We start from the raw sequence: 19,160 nt of genomic DNA, 5'->3' as shown, positions 1-19,160 counted from the left end.
ATTTTCAATTCATCAAAACATTTAGAGACATACAAATATACAGTAGTTTCATAATTTTTTTTTATAAAAAAATGATATATAAAAAAGAAATTATAATTTTTTGGCCACAAATATCGGTATCGGCCGATTGTGTTAGTTGAACAATCGGTATCTGTATGGGTGGCAAATGTTCATATCGGTGCATCCCTACCAGAAACGACCCCAATACTGTGATATGGCCAAAGTGAGTTTTGCAGCAAAATTGATCATGGTACCCGTACGCCTCCGGCTGATTAGTTAACGCTCCGATGTTGGACATGGTCGTTCCCCTTTATTCATAACCAAGACTGCACGGCCTTCAACCGGAGGAAGTGACTGCATTATTGAACAAACGCATCAGCCCCCTTCTTATCTAATCCAGCCACATGTGTGAATATTCCTTTGATTAGAAAATTCTGTGTGTGTGATAAGTCTATTATCACCTTCCCTGCGTCTAGGCTCTGTTCCACGTGTGGAGGATTCACTGTGGCATCAATGACTAATGACTACCAGAAAGGTGTCTGAGCTATTTTTAGCATTCTGGGAACAGATGGGCTGTGTGTAGAGCAGGTATCCAGGACTTTGCTACTGTCTGTGGGAGATGTGGCCTTACTAGCTGCTACTAAGGTGCCACTTGCCTTATCTGCCTGCCTGACTCTGACACTGTTAATGATGTAGACCTGATAATGGCTCTGCCTCACCGTGCCCCTGCCAATTGGGCCGGAGGCATATTTTCAGGAAATGGTTTCCATGATACTGGCTGTGACTTGATTTAGGGTGATAGTCTGTGTTTACTTCTCTGTGCCTTTTATTGTGAAGTGAACAAAATGAACAGAAATGGGTCTGACATTTAGTTGGCATCATTTACGTATCTTACAATGATCGGTTGTGTGTAGGTGTAGGATCATTGTTGGCTAGAGAGCTTGGGTGGTTTGACCATTTGAACACTATGAAGACGTGTGGTAGAATCTGTACATTTTTATCAGGCAAAAGTGGTTGTTTGTTAGCTCATTAGTCATGTTATTAGGCAGACATCTGTTGCCTATGTATTTTTTATTATTGATGTTATTCATTATTATTATTATTGATTATTGACACCATAGGTCATTCAGGCCGAGGCTATTGTTCACCTGTGTGCTGTGCCCCCCCTCCCTCAGCCCAGGCAATCCATCTAACCACTCTGTAAATAAACGCCCTTACTCGGGCTCCTTTTTAGTACATGGACTACTGCTAGTGCTTTGAGGCCAAAGCTGTGGGACAGAGCAGAAGACATGCTTCAAATATTGCATTGAGTTGTTGTCATCGGTTCCTCGTTCTCTGTCCTGTTACCTCACAAGACATTGTGCAATTTTAAGCATCATGGCCAGGAAAAAACAGTGGTTCATTTTCTATTAATTTCGTTAACCTCAGTCTAGTTGTCATTGAGGACTTCTGCTTTTCTATGTAGCCTTGGTGTATTGGTTAGTTAATGTGCTTGTGTGTGTTTTGTTGTGCTGTTAATGTGCTTGCAGGGCTCTGGCGCCTTCTCGTCATAGCACTGTAGTGATTAGGAGGCCTGGACTCGCCTAGCCTGCCTCACTTCATTACTGGCCCTACTGACTCTGCAGAATAGGATTAAGGAGAAACACTGGCCCTCAAAATACTCAGTCAAGCGATTATACATGTTATTGTGTACAACACTGTTCCTCCCCCAGCACGCGGTACAGTTACCCAGGACGAACCTGTGGGACACCTGTATGGGTCATCCGTCCTGTGTTGACTGATGGTGGGACACAATCCAGGTCAAGAGCAGGGTTTGCGACACAGGTGCATGAAAGCCTAAGGGTTTGCGGTCGACCAGTGTTGAGTAAATAAAACAAACCATGTGAAGTGAACAATCTAAGGCTACTGGGCGTCACGCCGTCTGCCGTGCTGAACAGGGAATGTGCACATGACATGTCTGCTTTTGTATCATGTTAGTATGTGATGATTACTCATTAGGGATGTGATAATTAATGGAAATGGACTTTGATATACAAATCGTGCCAACCTTGAACCTAGCAGTGTAAGTTTCCCCCCGCCCACGACAGACCTGGGGTCAGTAATGCATGTTTAACCAGGGTAGTTGTCAGTGGAAAAGGGGCTATTACTCAACCTGTCCTGCATGATTTAACTTAGTGGCGCACCGTGAGGAAGATAAGCCTTGAGTCGTTGAGGCAAGTTAGGCAGAGTCTGCAATTAAAGGCTGTCAATTAATCGGTTGATATTGGGTCTAGATGTAGGCCCTGCATCATCGTCTGGCCTACGTGTAGTAAGCATGCCAGAGTGTAACATTTAACATGAACATTTATCAAGGATCCATCTAATCATGCAGTAGGCGATGATAACTTCTAGACTACCTGTAGTTCTGGCCAGTCTACAATACATACCGTGCTGTTATTCCTAAGGTTTTTGCTGCTCCTCGATGAGGGAGTCACACAGTGGCAGTTGACTTGAACCGTAGCGCAGGGGGGACAAGAGACGCCATCATAGCAGTGGCCAGTGTCCAGCCGATTCAAAGAAGACATGACAAATGGCACCGCCCCTGGTACACCCAGTAATGGCCACATTGTCTCTCTGTGTGACTCAACTGTGTAGAATGTGCACTCCGACTGGTGGGTCTAATCTCTTTCCCCCTCTCTTTCAGAGCCACGATGGCCACCGCACCGTACAACTACTCCTACATTTTCAAATACATCATCATCGGTAAGTGAGCCACGCTAGTGACCTGCAGAGACTGGAAGTTAGCTTTTGTGTGTGTGTGTGTGTGTGTGGGGGGGGGGGGGGGGGGACTAGTGTATTTGGGTCACCTAACCAGTGCCTGCAGTTAGCTCACAGCTCACTTATATTCCACCTACAAGTCAAATGGAACAGCCGAGTCACGGCAACCCAGTGTCTTTAGATCCAAAACACATCACAGGCCTGTTCCCCCCCCTCAACCCACATGACAATAAGTTGTTTTTAAAGGACCATACCAGTGACTTATTCTCACCATTACCAGATATTGTCCCTGTCTAACTAATGTTGCATGCATGGTGTATATGTATATATATATATAGTAGATCTCCGCCTGCTTTACACACTGCTGTTGATGTTGAAAAGGATTAGAAATATAATCCATAATACTTGAAAGCCTTTTACTTCAAGTGTCAATACTCATTTAGCTGCGCTAAAGAAAACAAAGTGCATTTTTCTCACTCTTGACAGAAACACACATATAGGCGCTACACACACACCACTTCCCAGCAGCCCCGCAGCCCAGCAAAGCAGCCCCGCCTCAACAGTGCTGTGTTCTCAGCTCTCGTCTCATCCACGGGTCTTGTCACAATATTGTTAGTTTGTTAAATGTAGCAAGTGCAGAGCCTCTGTGACCGGTTCCGATTGAAAAAGAAAACAGCAGGCGTGCTGTTTGGAAATGCTCACATTTGAGGCGAATGAACAAGGAAAGGATGCTTTACTAGGAAGGCCATACATACCACGGCACAGAGCGGTGTGAACCAACTAACGCAGCTCATTTAGCAAAGCGCCCCAAATTCAAAGGCCCGACATGGCGACCTCTAGTCTATAAAGAATTTCGAGAGTTTGGTGAGAGCTCCCATTTCAATATTACTGAAGCATTAACCAAGATGTCCCAGTTGTCCTCTTATATGCAAGAGAGACTAAATGCCCCCATGGGGCTTGTATTCCCAGTAAGCCGTGGAATCCCACGAAGACGGAGCACCTGTCGGTATGCTTTTAACACATGCCTACTACGGTCATAGATGGACCCTCTTTGATCGTGATTGCACTAGACCTACGTATGCACTTAGCTAATAACAATGAGCTACCATGAACTAATTGCTAACTTAATGGGCCATCTGAAAGAAAACCTAACCCCTAACTGCTCCAAATGAGCTGGGGGACTGCCTTCAACGGTGGTGGGTGTAAGTGAATGGGAAGTTGTAAATCGTTACAGGTAGTCGAAAGAACCATTTAAATGCAATGTATAAATGCAGTCCATTTACCATGTCATGGTGATTACTTCATACTCAACAATCTCATAGGGTGGCGCAGCGGTCTAAGCGCTCGTCACCAACGCGTGAGACACCGATATCAAATCCGGCTGTTAGCGTTGCCTCCGGCTTGGGCCGGCCGTCATACTGACTCAATTGGCAGAGTCAGCGGGAGGGGAGTCGATGGGTGGTAATCTGGTCGTTGTAAACAGCGACTCCTACAGGTCGGTCAGGGCGCCTGCACAGCAAGGACAGGAGATGTCGAGGGTAGTGTGAGCCTCCCACACGTTACACCTCGCCAATGAGAGTCCGCGCTGGCAGGTGAAAAGAAGTGGCTGGCTGACTCCGCATGTATCGGAGGGGACATGCGATAGATTCTTCAACCCTCCCTATGACCGACCAGTGGGGGGCACATGCGAGCAACGATCAAGACGGGGGAGGGGGGAATTGGCACGACTAAATTGGGATGGGAGAAAAAGGAGAAAGTGGATAAAAAAAAAAAAAGAAAAAAAAAACAATCTCATGACAACATTGATTAATCCCTCTGGGGTCTAAGCCATTTTCTGTGATTGTAATAATTAGGCCTGCAATGATTTGTCAACAACGTTCCATGACATTTTGTCGATTTGCATATTCATGATCAACGCATCCTATCATTACACCTGGGTAAAACGGAGTCCATTCTCTTCAGTTCAAAAAACAAACTCAGCAAGACCGACAGCTTCTCAGTTACAGTGGATGACAATATTGTCACAAGGAAAGATGAAATTACATACCTAGGTTCCATACTAGAGGCAAATCTTTCCTGTGACAAAATGGCATCCAATGTAAAAAAGTCAACCAACGAACTAGATTCTTGTACCGGATCTCCTCTCTGTTTTTTTTTTTTTTTTTTTTATATTTTATGTATTGATCTTTTACTGAAATGTTATTTTACTGTGCTTTGCCTATTGCCGTACTTTTATTACTGTTGTCTTATTAATGTGATGCTTTATATATGTGTGTTTGTGTACAGCACTTTGAGCTGCATGACATGTATGAAAGGTGCTTTATAAATAAATACTTACTTACTTACTTAACAATTGTGTATATTGAGCCGTACTGTATTGTACCCATTCTGCAATCTGTTAATAAAATGTTCAATCAATCAATCAGTTTGTGGCTAACTAGCCAAAGCTGTGGATATACAGTAGGCTACTATAAGAATATTTCAGCTGAGAAAGGACTACCGATCAACAACATTGTTGACAATGAAAATAAGAAATATAAAGATGATATATGATGCAGTGGATAGCTATTTGGGAGCTGTGTACAATGCCCAAGGTTTATCATGATCAATGATTATTCACTCTGTCCAATGAAGGCTCTTCACGTTTTAGACATGGATTCTCTGTTACAATCACATTTAGCTACACATAGAGAAACCAACCCAATGGCCGCAATAGCTTTTAACTCAGGCGTGTGTGTGCGTTTAAATAGGTGTCAGTCCTGTAGATACACATAGCCTGTCAACCAACAAACTAGATTCTTGTACCGGATCTCTTCTCTGGTAAAGAAGAATACCCTGAAGACTCTGGCAGGAGCACTCATTCAAGGGTACTACGACTATGCTTGCACCTCATGGTACCTAAGCACCTCAAAGGCGCTACAAACTAAATTACAAACATCACAAAACAAACTGGTCAGACTACTGCTTGACCTTACTACTAGAACCCACCTCACCCCTGCCCACTTTGACAACCTAGGATGGCTTAGAGTAGACGACAGAGTACAGCAACTTGCAATGGGCCTGGTCTACAAGATACACTACACCACTATGTTATGATGAATTGAAAATGGGGGACCCTGATGTAAACAAGACGAAAGTCTTTCTCTGGTCTGCATCCCCTTAACAATTGTGTGTATTGAGCTGTACTGTATTGTACCCATTCTGCAATCTGTTAATACAATTTTCAATCAATCAATGCCTTTTGCAGTGGAAATGGCAGACGTTCAAAGTCATAACATGCGCAACATGTAATCTAACTAGTGTGCAATGAATCAAAATATAAATAACTTCTCTTAAACCACTATTTGTGATTCTGCCTGGAGCCAGGACTCGGCGGTGTGCGGTTCGCTCGCATTTGATAACTTCCATGTTTCACGTCAACTCCAGCTGTAAGGGAGTGGATGAGCCGATACCCCCCACATTACATTTTAGAAGCTATGACAGCTTTTCAGCCCTGCGTTCTACAGCCCTGTGACAACTCCTCTCGGAAGTTGCGCTGTTTCTATGTGCAATGAAAATGGGTATCTAACATGCCCACGTCGCGGTGTGTGTGTATACATTTACTATAGGCTACTCTTTTTGACATAGATTAGGTTAATTAACTTTAACAATCCTGATTCCTGAGGCTATTTTATTAAAAAAAGGAAGATATTGATTTAAAATATGTATATCCTATATATAAAAAAACATGTTTTAATTATCTCCTGTGCTGGCACAAGCACAATCATAGTGTGGAGTGGAGAGATAACACACAATACATTCATGGAGATATCCTAAAGCTATTTATCATTTTTGGCTAGAAAAGAAATATCTGTCTGGAATCTTTTTTAAATCTTTTTTTTAAAGCAAAAAAGTAAATTGTGTCCCCTGTTTTTCAGCATTTAGCTACAGGCATGAATACATTGTATGTAATGATAAACAATGTCATAGTAACGGGTGGGTGTTATATTATTTCAAGATAATAAAGTAGCTATAATGAGTCGATAGATAAAAAGCAGTAAGGGCATGTAGGTTACTAATAAACTTCATGGCTCATCTCCTACTCTGGGTATTCTGTAGATGAGGCAAGAGGCAACTACCCATGTGACCTGAGGACACTAGTAAAACATTTTGAAATATTCAATTGCAAATACAATCAATTGTTGTTTTTTTTCTGTTTAATTGTTTAGATTAATAGACTAATCAATACAATAATCGACAGATTAATCGATAACAAAATAATCATTATAACAAAATAATCGTTATAATAGTTGCAGCCCTAGTAATAATGCATGTATAACCACAATACTTGACAAACTGGGATATAAGAATATGTATGCTGCATAAAATCAGAAATTGAATCTCATGAAATCACCCTTGAAACAAACACCAACCTTTTGGCTTTTGAAATCTGTTTGTAGTAGTCTGTGGTAGTCGGGGCCCGGGGGATAAAAACATGCTAGCCAACATACATCATGAACTATTTAAATTTCTTCAAGATACCGGTAAGTCCCTTTTTGTCCAAGGCCAAAATCAGTGGCCCTCCTGCTGACAAATAGAAGGAAGAATGTTGCGCCTTTATTGTCATGCTTTTTGTATGTGCCAATAATATATATATATAGCTTGTTAAAAAGCTATGACGGTAAGCTAGCTACCAAAGTGACAGTTAGCATGCAGCATTGCAGAGATATTCTAAATATGGATACACAAATGAAAATCCTTAACCCAATTTTCTTTTATTTGCCAATTTGTACCATTGCATAAATTAATTTGATTTAAGCTTTTTAATGTAAAATACAATTACAAAACGACATGTGATGATCACACTGATGAAAAACGTGTATCAGTCTATTGAGCTTTGTCCTTTTCACCAGACATTATACCAGAAAAGCATAATAACTGATGAAAATAAATGAATACATTAGTCACTGTCTGTGCTTGTGGATGGGGCAGACAAGTACCTGCATGCCATCTGTGCCAGCCACTTTGATTGGTCCTCCAAGATCCAAGAGGGTTATCATGACTGTACTTGATCCACGGTATACAGATCATTACTCTGATGTGGAGGGAAAAGCAGCGTGCATGCTAAATGATCCAGGGTCAGTTGGATTTGATGGAAAGTAAACGCCAGTTGATGATGGAGACGGGGCGCGCAGCACAGACTATACGTTGAGGCAACAGAGGCTCATACAACATCATTTCACATGTGCACTGCTTTCCCCCCACATCAAAGTAATGGTCTTTATAGCGCGGATCGAGTACAGTCATGATGCAGTACAGGGATCAGGATTCTGGAGCGCCTCACGTTCACACAATAGCATGGGTTGCCGCCGGCACTGTTTTAATCAAGGTCTGAGCGGCTGAGTAGTTTGCTTCAGGCAATGAATGGGATGTGGTTTGGGTTTGAACGTGTCATCAATGGCCGCAGGAGAGCAACGAAACAGCCATAGAGGGAAAATAATTCTTTGGAATCACATTTATGTCTATACTTTTTGCTACAATAAAAGATTTAATAAAAAAAACACATTTGGTAAACTTTCGGCCTTTTCGCTATTTTCAGCGACCGAGATTTCTGTGCATCCTTTCAGTGCTTTGAGACCTCAGGGAGTAGTCATTCACAGGTGCTCAGGAAACACTTGAAAGGGCAACTCTGAACGCACCATAATGATGAGCTATTACCTGTGTTCTTCCTGTGAGCTGACGGATGCTGCTGTGGCCAAGCTAATGTAATCATGCCTCTCAAAGCCAGAAGTCCTGCCTTCAGGGGACCTTCTCACTTTCACAAACGAGTTTCCCAACCCTAGGCCTCCTCATTTCCCTATCTCCACACATCATCTCTCTTCTACACACACACACAGCTCCAGGTTATGTAGCCTATTACTGCCGCTACATCTGGCACCTTTGATGACACTGCCTACTTGCTCATTATATTCAGAGTTAATTATATTGTTTACACACTACTTATTTGTATCTGTACTATAATTGTATTGCCTATATTGCTTATGTCTTCTACTATTACCATGCCCATACCTGTACCCCCCCTCCCCCATGCTGCTATGACGCCTGCATTTCCACCAAGGGGTTCAATAAAGGAATATCTTATTTAATTTATTTAAACTGGAGCTTCAATGGCGCAGAGTGTACAGAGCATTGCATGTCAACAGGACACACACAATCAATTTAAAATGATAGATCAATCATAAATACATAGTCGGATCAAAAAAAGAAAATAATTATAATACAGTTCATAAGCAAGAGCAATTAGCAGAAACAACTACATGTTGATAGTGGACGGTTATTGATTAGAAATCTAAAATGTCAAAGAAACAAAGAGCATTTAGTTCTAGGTCACGTGATAGATCTAGGTCATAGATTCCATGATTCCTCTGCACTAATGCAGAAAGCAGTCTTGCCAAGATTAGTTCTAGCTCAGGGAACCTGAAGAACTAGACAATCACTGGAGCATGTTATGTGTGGACCAGTGTTCCAGAGTAGCATAGATGAGAGATAAGGTGGCAATTTACCAAGTAAACTAAAACTAAAACTAAATACCTATATGTCCCTATGCCATAAATGTCATGTATGTTGTGTATGTCATAAATGTCTATATGAATTGAAAATGGGGGACCCTGATGGAAACAAGACGTCTTTCTCAGGTCTGCATCCCCTTAACAATTGTGTGTATTGAGCCGTACTGTATTGTACCCATTCTGCAATCTGTTAAATAAAGTTTTCATTCATTCATATTCATTCATTCATTCATGATTGTGGTGAGTGTTTTAGCATAAAAAAACACAGTGGTGAGTGTTGTAGCATCACCAGTAATAAACATCAGGGCTGAACAGAGTCTAAAGGCCTGAGTGTGGAGGCTGCAGCATCTCTATGTTACATCCCCATAGTCCAAAACTGCCATGACTGTTGATTCAACAATCCTTTTTTTACATGTAGGCCCTTCCAACACCCTACCACAACGCTTGTGCTAAGCTAGGCTAGCTTTCTAGCAAGGAAACTATAAAAGAAGGAAGGGTCATGACGTCACTGTGTAGCACGTGAATGCACATTGGTGCCAAGTGTGGAAACTTTCAGTTCGGCTGACATTGAGTTGAATGGGATCAATCATCTCCTTGTTTATGACCCATCATTTAAACCGGTTATTATCTCCGATGTCGGAATCATCTGCAATTTGTTGCATTGTTAACCAGCTAACATTTGATATATTAGTTGTTGTATATTTCCTCAGATAGCTTGTATATTTAGAATTTTAATACAAGCTTCCAATAGAATGGACCTGTCTCAAAACCCTGCCCTCTTTTCTTGATCCTCCAATCACAGCTGTCGCTTACCTCTGACTTTTTTGTACGAGGAAGTCAGAGGTAAGCGACAGCTGTGATTGGAGGATCAAGAAAAGGGGCAGGGTTTGAGACGGGTCTATTGGCAAGTCTGGCACCAAGCAGAGCATAGAACGCTGATATTCTGACGTGATGACCCTTCCTCCTTCTATAGTTTCCTTGCTTTATATCTATATCACAATACTGGCATTTCTAACTTCAATACTGTACCTTGAAAAATATCTTTATTCAATACCATTTTTTATTTTATTTTTTTAAACTTTATTTTTTTTAGCGTTTATCGCTTTTCTGGTCAAGCATGACCGACAGATACAGGGTGAAACGGGATATAGATCAGGGGAAGACATTCTGGCAAATGACGGCGGGTCCGGGAATCGAACTCGGAGTCCACCAGATCCGTGACTCAGCACGGTTTCCCCCGACGCAGAAATAGCGCCGAGATATGCGGTGAGCTACAATACCATTTTCGACACCACAGGGGCCCTGTTCAGTAGGGTTGGGGGAAAAAATCGATACGTAGTAGTATCGCGTTACTTTGTTTACAGGGACGGAAAGTATCGATATTACATTTATTTTTTATTTTTTTTTGTATAAGGAAGTTGCATTGTTCATTTCAATACCTGTAATAGTACAGTAGTCCACACACACACACATGTGCATTCAGTTAATTTGGAATATGACTGTAATACAAACAGTTCAGTTTGTATATCTGTCTGCTTGAGAAAATGCCATGTTCTGCAATACAAATTATTGAAGTGAGATGAACAGACTGAACTTTATTTTATTAGATAAAACATGTTGACTTACTTTGCAGTTGAAAAAAGGTAATAAATTAAATTTGATTAAAAAAAAAAAAAAATCACAATACTCAGCACATCGCGATATATTTAGTATCGCGATACTATCGTGACGCAAGTATCGCGATAGTATCGTAGCGTGAGGTCTCTGGCGATTCCCACTAGGGCTGGGCGATATGGCCTCTAAATGATATCGCGAAATGTTTTGGCCATATCACGATACACGATATATATCGCGATATTTTGACATTTCCTCTAAAGCACTTAAAAATGCTTGATTTAACCCTTTGATGCATACAGTCACGCCAATATGATGATTATAATAGTCCCTGCAACATATGTTTGCATTATTAAACCATGAAGATGCTTTAAAAAATAATTAAATGAAAATGTACTAAGAGTTGTACTTTTTTTTTTTTTTTGTGACATCTAAGACAATTTATATAAAAAAAAAAACTCTTGGGTGCAAGACTTTTGCACAGTACTGTGGTTTCTATCCACTTTAGCCAAACACACAAACATATATATACACACTACTGTGAGAAAATAATAATCACACACAAAGGGATAATGACTTAATGATTTTAGAATTTTCAGATAATATTTCAGATAATGAAATTACCCCCCCCGGCTTTGCGTTTTGAGCTGCTAAGCTGCCGTAGGCGATGATGTCACACTCGAACGTCAACACATGAACAGTTGAACACACAGAGATGGAAACTGGATGCCCGATATAAAGAAACGAATAACCAATAAATATGAAGTTATCTTTGAACCTCTGTTGTCAAGCCTCGTCAATATAACCCACCCCCTTTCCTCACGAATGGAACTGGAGTTGTGGAGTCCGCTTTGAGCGTTTCCAGGGTTAGCGGCTAACGCTAGTTAGCTTAGCCTACTTATGGGATAACTTAGTTAGCAGCTAACGTTAGCCCATTGCTCGCGTCAATTAGATTGCATGTCATTGAAGGTTTGTGCTGGTCTGTGTCTAATGAAATTACAATTGCATGTCATTGAAGGTCCGCGCTGGTCTGTGTCTAATGAAGTTACAATTGCATGTCATATAAGGTCCGCGCTGGTCTTTGTCTATAATGAAATCGGAGGAAAGCTCTGCGCTCAAGTCTCATCTCAACCGCGACCTGATACTCGATACTCGATGTTCACGATATAGTAATTTACTACATCATGTAGAACAAGCCGCGATACATCGAGTATACTCGATATATCGCCCAGCCCTAATTCCCACCCCTACTGTTCAGTTTCTTTAGCTTCATATGAGTTTGCATCATACATTGTTGTTTGAATACAGTTGGTAGGATTCACTTTCAATCTCACTCATTTATTTATATTAATTGCATGTAATTGTTATCAATCACATTTGCTAACCTGCGGCTCTTTAAATCTCTTGGAACAGTCAAAGTCAAAGATTTTATTTGCCATGTATGGACGAATCCACATTGGAATACAGGTACAGAGCAAACACTGTCTACAACTAATCCAATACAGGAGCAGAGTAGAAACAGTACAGGAAAAATATGTAAAAACACAGACCGTATAAAACACAGACAGTATAAAAGGACAAATGCTAAAGTTGATATCAACATCCCCTAAAAGTGCATATCATAGTTAAGTGCATAATGCATAGAGGCACAATTTACAGTAAAAGTGCATATAATCAAAATGCATGATGCACAGACACACAAAAACAGCACTTCCACAAATCTGACTAATAAAACACCAAAACAAAATAGAATAATATACAAATCTAGCCTTTGGAATTATTCAGGCTGCGCACAGCACTGGGGAAGAAACTCTTAGTAAACCGAGAGGTAGAGCATGTGATAGAGCGGTAACGTCTGCCCGAGGGGAGGGGGACAAAGAGGCTTGCGGCTGGGTGACCAGAGGGGTCGTTGATAATGCCAGAGGAACGGGAAAGCAGGCTGGCAGCCTGTTACTGTTCCGCAACTGTAGCTACTTCCGGGGTAGGCCCTGATTGGCCCCGACAGGCACGTGACAGGCGTGGCCACGCCCCGCGGCAGCCTCAGGACGCGCAACAAGTTCACAGGCGCCTACCCCGGAAGTAGCTACAGTTGCGGAACAGTAACAGGCAGCCTGGCACCATAGATATCTTCTCTTTTTTTTTCTTCATGTTTTTGGTAGATTTTTATTTGTTTGTACTACCGGGCAGTCCGGTAGAGAGAGAGAGAGAGAGAGAGAGAGAGAGAGAGAGAGAGAAAGAGGAGGAACGGGAGACAGAGCGGGGGAAAGACATTCGGCAAAGGACGCCGGTTCCGGGAATCGAACCCGGGTCGGCCGCTTCATGACACAGCGTGTTACATGGGTCGCCACTTGGGTGCCCCCATAGATATCTTCTAGAGCTGGCAGGCTAACCCTGATTGTCTTGCGTGCAAGACGCACAATTCTGTTCAGAGATTTCTTCTCCTGGTCTGTGATGTTACCAAACCATAATAGTACAGGAGGAAGTAAGAACGCTCTCAAATCACACAGCGATAGAAGTTGTGTAGAATCACCCTGTTATTTGTGAACTATTTCAGTTTCCTGAGAAAGAAAAGACGTTGCTGGGACTTTTTAACAATGGTTCTGGTATTTGAGTGCCAGCTCAGGTCATTTGAACAGGTCGTCATGTCTGTCTGCTGTCTTGGTCTGTGGTTTTAAAAACATCTTTTACGGATGGGTTTTTGTGGCATCTTGTCCTGATCGTCTGCTATGTATAAGTCTTTATTTGTCATCAGATTAACACACACATGCGATGGGCGACCCACAGGAACACACACACGCACACATGCACTGAGTTGCTGACCAAATGTTCTACCGTCGTCCTTCCCCCCCCCCCCCCCAAGGGCAGCCGGGAGCAGACGAGGGCTGCGGCGAGCGCCGCGCCCGGTGACCAATCCAAGTGCTCCTGTCCGTCTTCGTCAGGGATGCGACAGTGTTAGCGATCTGTTGTGCATGTTTTTCCCATTGGGTTTATCTTATCGGGAGGGGAAACCCTTGCGAGCACGGGGAGAACATGCAAACTCCACACAGAAAGGCCCGGGAGATACCCCACCTGGGTACCTGGCAATGCGGCAACCGGGTCCCCAAGCGGGAATTGACCCCAGGACCTTCTAGCTGTGAGGCGACAGTGTTAACCAATACACCACCGTACCGCGTACTGTAAGAGTACTGTGTATACTAGGGGTGGGAATCACCAGTTTCATTACGATATCGATTCTTTGGACAACGATACGATATTTGCCGATATCACAAAGTCTGCCATGATACGATTCGATTCAGGTGCCTGCGATCGATATGAGACGATATTATATTTATATTTAACACAATCAGTAACATTTAGATCAACTAAAAAAAGGCAACGGAAATATCATTTGTGAGCTCTTCCAGACATTTATCTATCAATCAATCTATTGTTTTTAATACAAATAGACCTCCTGTTCACTGTAATGTGCCACGTTTTGATATATTGAGCTTTAAACTTTAAGTAATTGTTTTTGGAACTCTCAACACGCAACCTAAAACCCCTTCCTCTCCCAAACCGTTCCTACAATTGTTTTATGTTGCATGATGATCATGAATACATTTATTGTGTATTGTATTTTTTATGTTTAAATATCAACATTATCTGTCCATCCTCAGTAAATTTACTATCAATATCACACACACACACACACACACACACAGAATGCCACTTCCCCACTAATGGACCTCTGCTGTTCTTTCTATGGCTCTGATCAGGGTTAGCTTTTTAGCTTACGCTAACATAACGTTCATTTCGGTCTTTAACGCAATGTGGGCATAAAGGAATGGTGGGGATGCAAAGCATGTTGGATGCATTTGACCCGTTGCGGAATAAAACAGCAGGGACTTATTTCAGGTCGCAAAATAGGTACACTATTTAGCCTTGCGCTGTTGTAATGTATTGTCTACACAGCGTTTCAGACGCTACTGCTGTGCGGATACGACTCGCCACAGGATTTTCAAATATGAACCGATCTTTTTACGTTGCATCGATCCTATTGGATCATTGATAATATATCAATCTGGATCGTCCCACCCCTACTGTGTACTGTACGAGAAATAATAATGTCATATTTCTCTTTGTGTGTCTGCTTTGTCAACAAGCCGTGGACACTTGTTGTACTTGCAGTCTCTCGTTCTGTCACCATGAAAGCTGAAACAACGTTTTGCACGTCGCCCCCTATACCTGCAGGGAGTGGAAGCAGAGTGCTACACACACACCGTCCCGCTGTCTCACATCGTCGCAACGTATAGGAAATACGGCTTATTAAAACACAAGTTGTAAAGCGTTTTGGATAAAAGCGCATCCAGTATGATACTAGGGCTGCACGATTTTTTGAAATAATCGAATTGCGATTTTTCTGACAGATATTGCGATTGCGATAAAATTTGCGATTATGATATATTTTTTTAAGCAGCCCCACAGAGGTTCATTGTAAAATGCGGCTTGCATCTGGCCTACGCGGTGGGTCTTTTCAGGACACCGAGCCTGAAAATGTTTCTTTTTACCTGTGAATCGATACCGGTACCCAACGGTACCTTTTTTTCTGTACTTTACTCTCCCTCTCTGAAGTTTAAACTTCACAACACACAATCTAAAACCCCTTACCTCCCTCTCCCAAACCGATCTTGTATCTCAATGGGACTTCCTGGTTAAATAAATTAAAAAGTTTAAAAAAAAATAATAATAATAATAAAATTGAGATTTTCTCATTTTTTTGCGATTTGATAATTGCATCATTCCAAATCGAGATTTTTATTTAAAATCGATTAACCGTTCAGCCCTATATCATACAGTGAACTGGTGGACAAATTATTATTGCAATGTATTGAATGGGACGGAATGAAAAATTGTGATCATGACTCATCAACTATCAATATCAACTATCAACTCGTAAGCCTAGTGATCGCCATGTGGTTGAGGTCGTTAACCAGTGTTAATTTCGTCATTATCTTTAATTTAGTCAGTTTTAGTCAACTACAAGTCTGAGCATTTTAGTCTTGATTTAGTCTTTTTTGTTTAATCTCGCCACTCAGTTACAGCCTCATAAGCTGGCGTGAGTTTTTTTCAATTTTTTCGATCCTACAGAGTTTCCTTTTCTGTATGGTGCTTTATTTCCAGCACAATATGGGGTTTTACAAGTTGATACTTCCCTTCTCATACACAACACTACGCTAGCTTCACAACAACAATGTAACATCCGGTCCGTCCTCTCATATCTCCCAGGGGGAAACAACACCCAACTAGAGCGACACACACAACCCCAGAACATTACAATAATTCACCCACGGAACGATGTGTTGGGGATAAGGCTTCCACATGGACAATTATGTTTGTTACTTTCCTGTCTGCAAATAAGTTCCTGTTAGCTAGCAAGTTGAAGTTTAATAAACATTTAGCAAGATTTTATTTTGCAAACTACATTTTGTGTCGTAGTTTTTAGTCAACGACATTGCATGAATAATTTCGTCACGTTAGTTTTCGTTGACGACCATATTTAGTCATTTCTCATTTACTAAATGAACACTGCCGTTAACCAAGATGGCTCCTTTCTCAAGTCGATATTGATTTGACGAGCAGATAAAGATGAGCCTCTTGAGAGACATTGTGACGCTCTCTCTCCCTCTCATCCACTGACCTCTGAGGCTCAGTTGCTGGCAGCCCACCTTGGTGTTCTCCTCCCAACGCCGTCCGTAGGGGGAGGGGGGGAAGAGAAGCTATCTGCCACGACATCATAGGAGCACAGAGACAAGTGTCTGTATCTGGCAAGGAAAGGCTGAATACCAAACGAAACTGTGGCTCCTTATCCCAGCGTAGCACGTGTGGCTTAGCCTTGCCTGTCGGAGCGCACAGTGGAGCGATCAGCTGTCTGTCCTGTTGATATGAAGGAGCAGGGGGTTTGATTTGGATCGACTGCATTTCACTTCCTGAGTTCCTGTCATGCTTGACTTGTGTCTCTCTTTCTCTCGTCTCTCTCTCCACAGGGGACATGGGGGTAGGCAAGTCATGTTTGCTTCACCAGTTCACAGAGAAGAAATGTAAGTACTGCTCTGCATCTTTACTGACTGTGTGTGTGGGTTGTGACTGAGGGAGAGTGAACGTGTGGATGTGAAGTTCAACTGGAGTGCCTTAATCTCTTTAGAACCCTTTTATACACCGGAGGAAGTGAGTTGCTCGGAAGGAGAGGGTGAGCACAAGAGTGAATTACTCTTCGTGTGTGTGTGTGTGTGTGTGTGTGTGAAGTCAGCTGCAGCCTCCCGTCACTATTCCCCCAGTGTTATTTAATGGCACTATTAACAAGCCAGATGCTGCTCTTCATTCATCCACCAGCACATCCTGCATGGCTCAGAGACGAGTGGCACTACGCACACACACACACACACACACACACACACACACACAGACACACACACACACACAGCTTTTGAAAAGAGTCTGAATGTCAGTTGTGAAGAGTTCCTCTGCCTTTTGGTTGTTGACAATGTAGGTGGTTGAGTGTGCTTGTATTACCATCTATATTAATAATATCGTCTAATCTCTGAGCCGTTGTCAAGTTCATCTTTATGCGAATGACACTATTGTCTATTGCAGGGGTTCTCAAACTTTTTTATACCACGACGACCCCATTTTATTTAGGATTTTCTTTGGCAACCCCACAATTTCAACGTGGAAATAAGGAATATCAAAATAAAAGCACACGTTGTTGAACTTGATCATGCATATTTATTAGAAAATGAAATTACAGCACTGTTATCAATTAAATGAATAAATATTATCAACAAAAGCAACAGAATTGTTTCTGTATACACATTTATAAAACGAGGCATATTTAGCCAAAATGTTGCCAGAACATGAAAAGAAAATGCGTTCACGTGTAGGGATGGGAATCGAGAATCGGAATCGATTGGGAACCGGTTCCCAATTGTCCGATTCCTGGAATCGCATGCCTCCGTGACTATCGATTCCTCTTATCGATGCCATGTTTTTCCGACAGTTGCGCATTTAAAAACAATAACGTCAGCGCCATGCATGCAGCCATAGCAGACTATTTGATTCCTTGACTAGGAAAAACCTAAAGGGCTCGATATTGCGACCGTTTTGTGTGTGCAGTGAAAACTGAAAGTGCTTTGCATCCTAGTCATTCATTTACATGGTAAAGTAACGTTAGCTGCTAGCTAGCTAAATAGCCATGCTCATTGCAGAGAGAGACAGAGAGCGAACACTGAGCTGGCCTTTATTTATACAGGTATAGGTTATTGCTAACAAATTCTCTTTTGCAATAACGACCTGTTGAATGCAACTACAGTTCAATAGATTAAATTAGTTCTCAAATACATTATTTATTTTATCTAAGTGTATACCGGTAGTTAATTTATTAAAAAAAATTCTGACATGGGGGCTCAACAATAAATGATAAATGACTATCAGAAATGTCAAGTTGCATGTTGTTATTCTAACCAGCTTAGTTCTGTTGCATTTCCAATTTATTTATTTAAATTATAAATGTATCAGGAATCGATAAGGGAATCAATAAATAATCGGATCGATAAGCAAAATCGATAATGGAATCGTATCGATAAAATCTTATCAATTCCCATCCCTATTCACGTGCGCTTTGGCGGAGATCCACTTCTACTCTGAAAATCCGGCCTCACAGAGGTATGTTGATGCGAAGGGGACCAGCTTTCTCAGCGCAGCATTACACAAAACTGGGTGGTACTCATTCCGGACTGATATCCAGAACTTTGCGAGGGCCTGTCCAGTGAACTTGACTTTCAGTAGCTCGTCACACGAAAGATCATTGAGCGCTTCCTGGCTGCTCAGACAGTGGCCTGCTGCGTCATGCATAATGAACGGATCTTTGATCCAGTTGTCCAAATTGTCTGTGCTCTTTCTCCGAAATTGTTCAATGAGCCCTTCTAGTGGCTACAGATGATGGGCTTCAAATAATTTGTTGCTACAAAAATCCAACAAGGAAATACCCCAAAATCTCAGCTGATTATCCTGGAGTGCCACTAACAAGAGTCTTAATCCAGCTCATTATCAGCACATTTCTCTGCCAATGGGTTGTTTTTGTCTGCAAGGAAAATCTGCGCCTCTTCTCAGAGTTAAAAAAGGCGATTTAATACTCTGCCTCGAGATAGCCACCCCACTTCAGTGTGGTATAGCAGCTGGTTAGGCGCAGAGCCCATTTCATCGTGG

At 41.9% G+C, this 19,160-nt stretch overlaps 1 protein-coding gene across 1 annotated transcript in view; it reads left to right on the top strand.

Annotated features, from left to right (window-relative positions):
- Positions 1 to 19,160, top strand: part of rab14l (RAB14, member RAS oncogene family, like) — a 47,774-nt gene that overhangs the window by 10,654 nt on the left and 17,960 nt on the right. Inside the window, exons 2-3 of the mRNA XM_084325300.1 lie at positions 2,684 to 2,742; positions 16,943 to 16,996. Of these exons, the coding sequence (XP_084181426.1) occupies positions 2,691 to 2,742; positions 16,943 to 16,996 (106 nt within the window). The 5' untranslated portion in view covers positions 2,684 to 2,690. The remainder of the gene's footprint in view (positions 1 to 2,683; positions 2,743 to 16,942; positions 16,997 to 19,160) is intronic.

Source organism: Notolepis coatsorum, assembly GCF_963971535.1.
Source record: "Notolepis coatsorum genome assembly, chromosome: 11".
NCBI lineage: Eukaryota > Metazoa > Chordata > Actinopteri > Aulopiformes > Paralepididae > Notolepis > Notolepis coatsorum.
The sequence above is the reverse complement of the archived record's forward strand: the minus strand, read 5'-3'. Positions and strand labels throughout refer to the sequence as shown.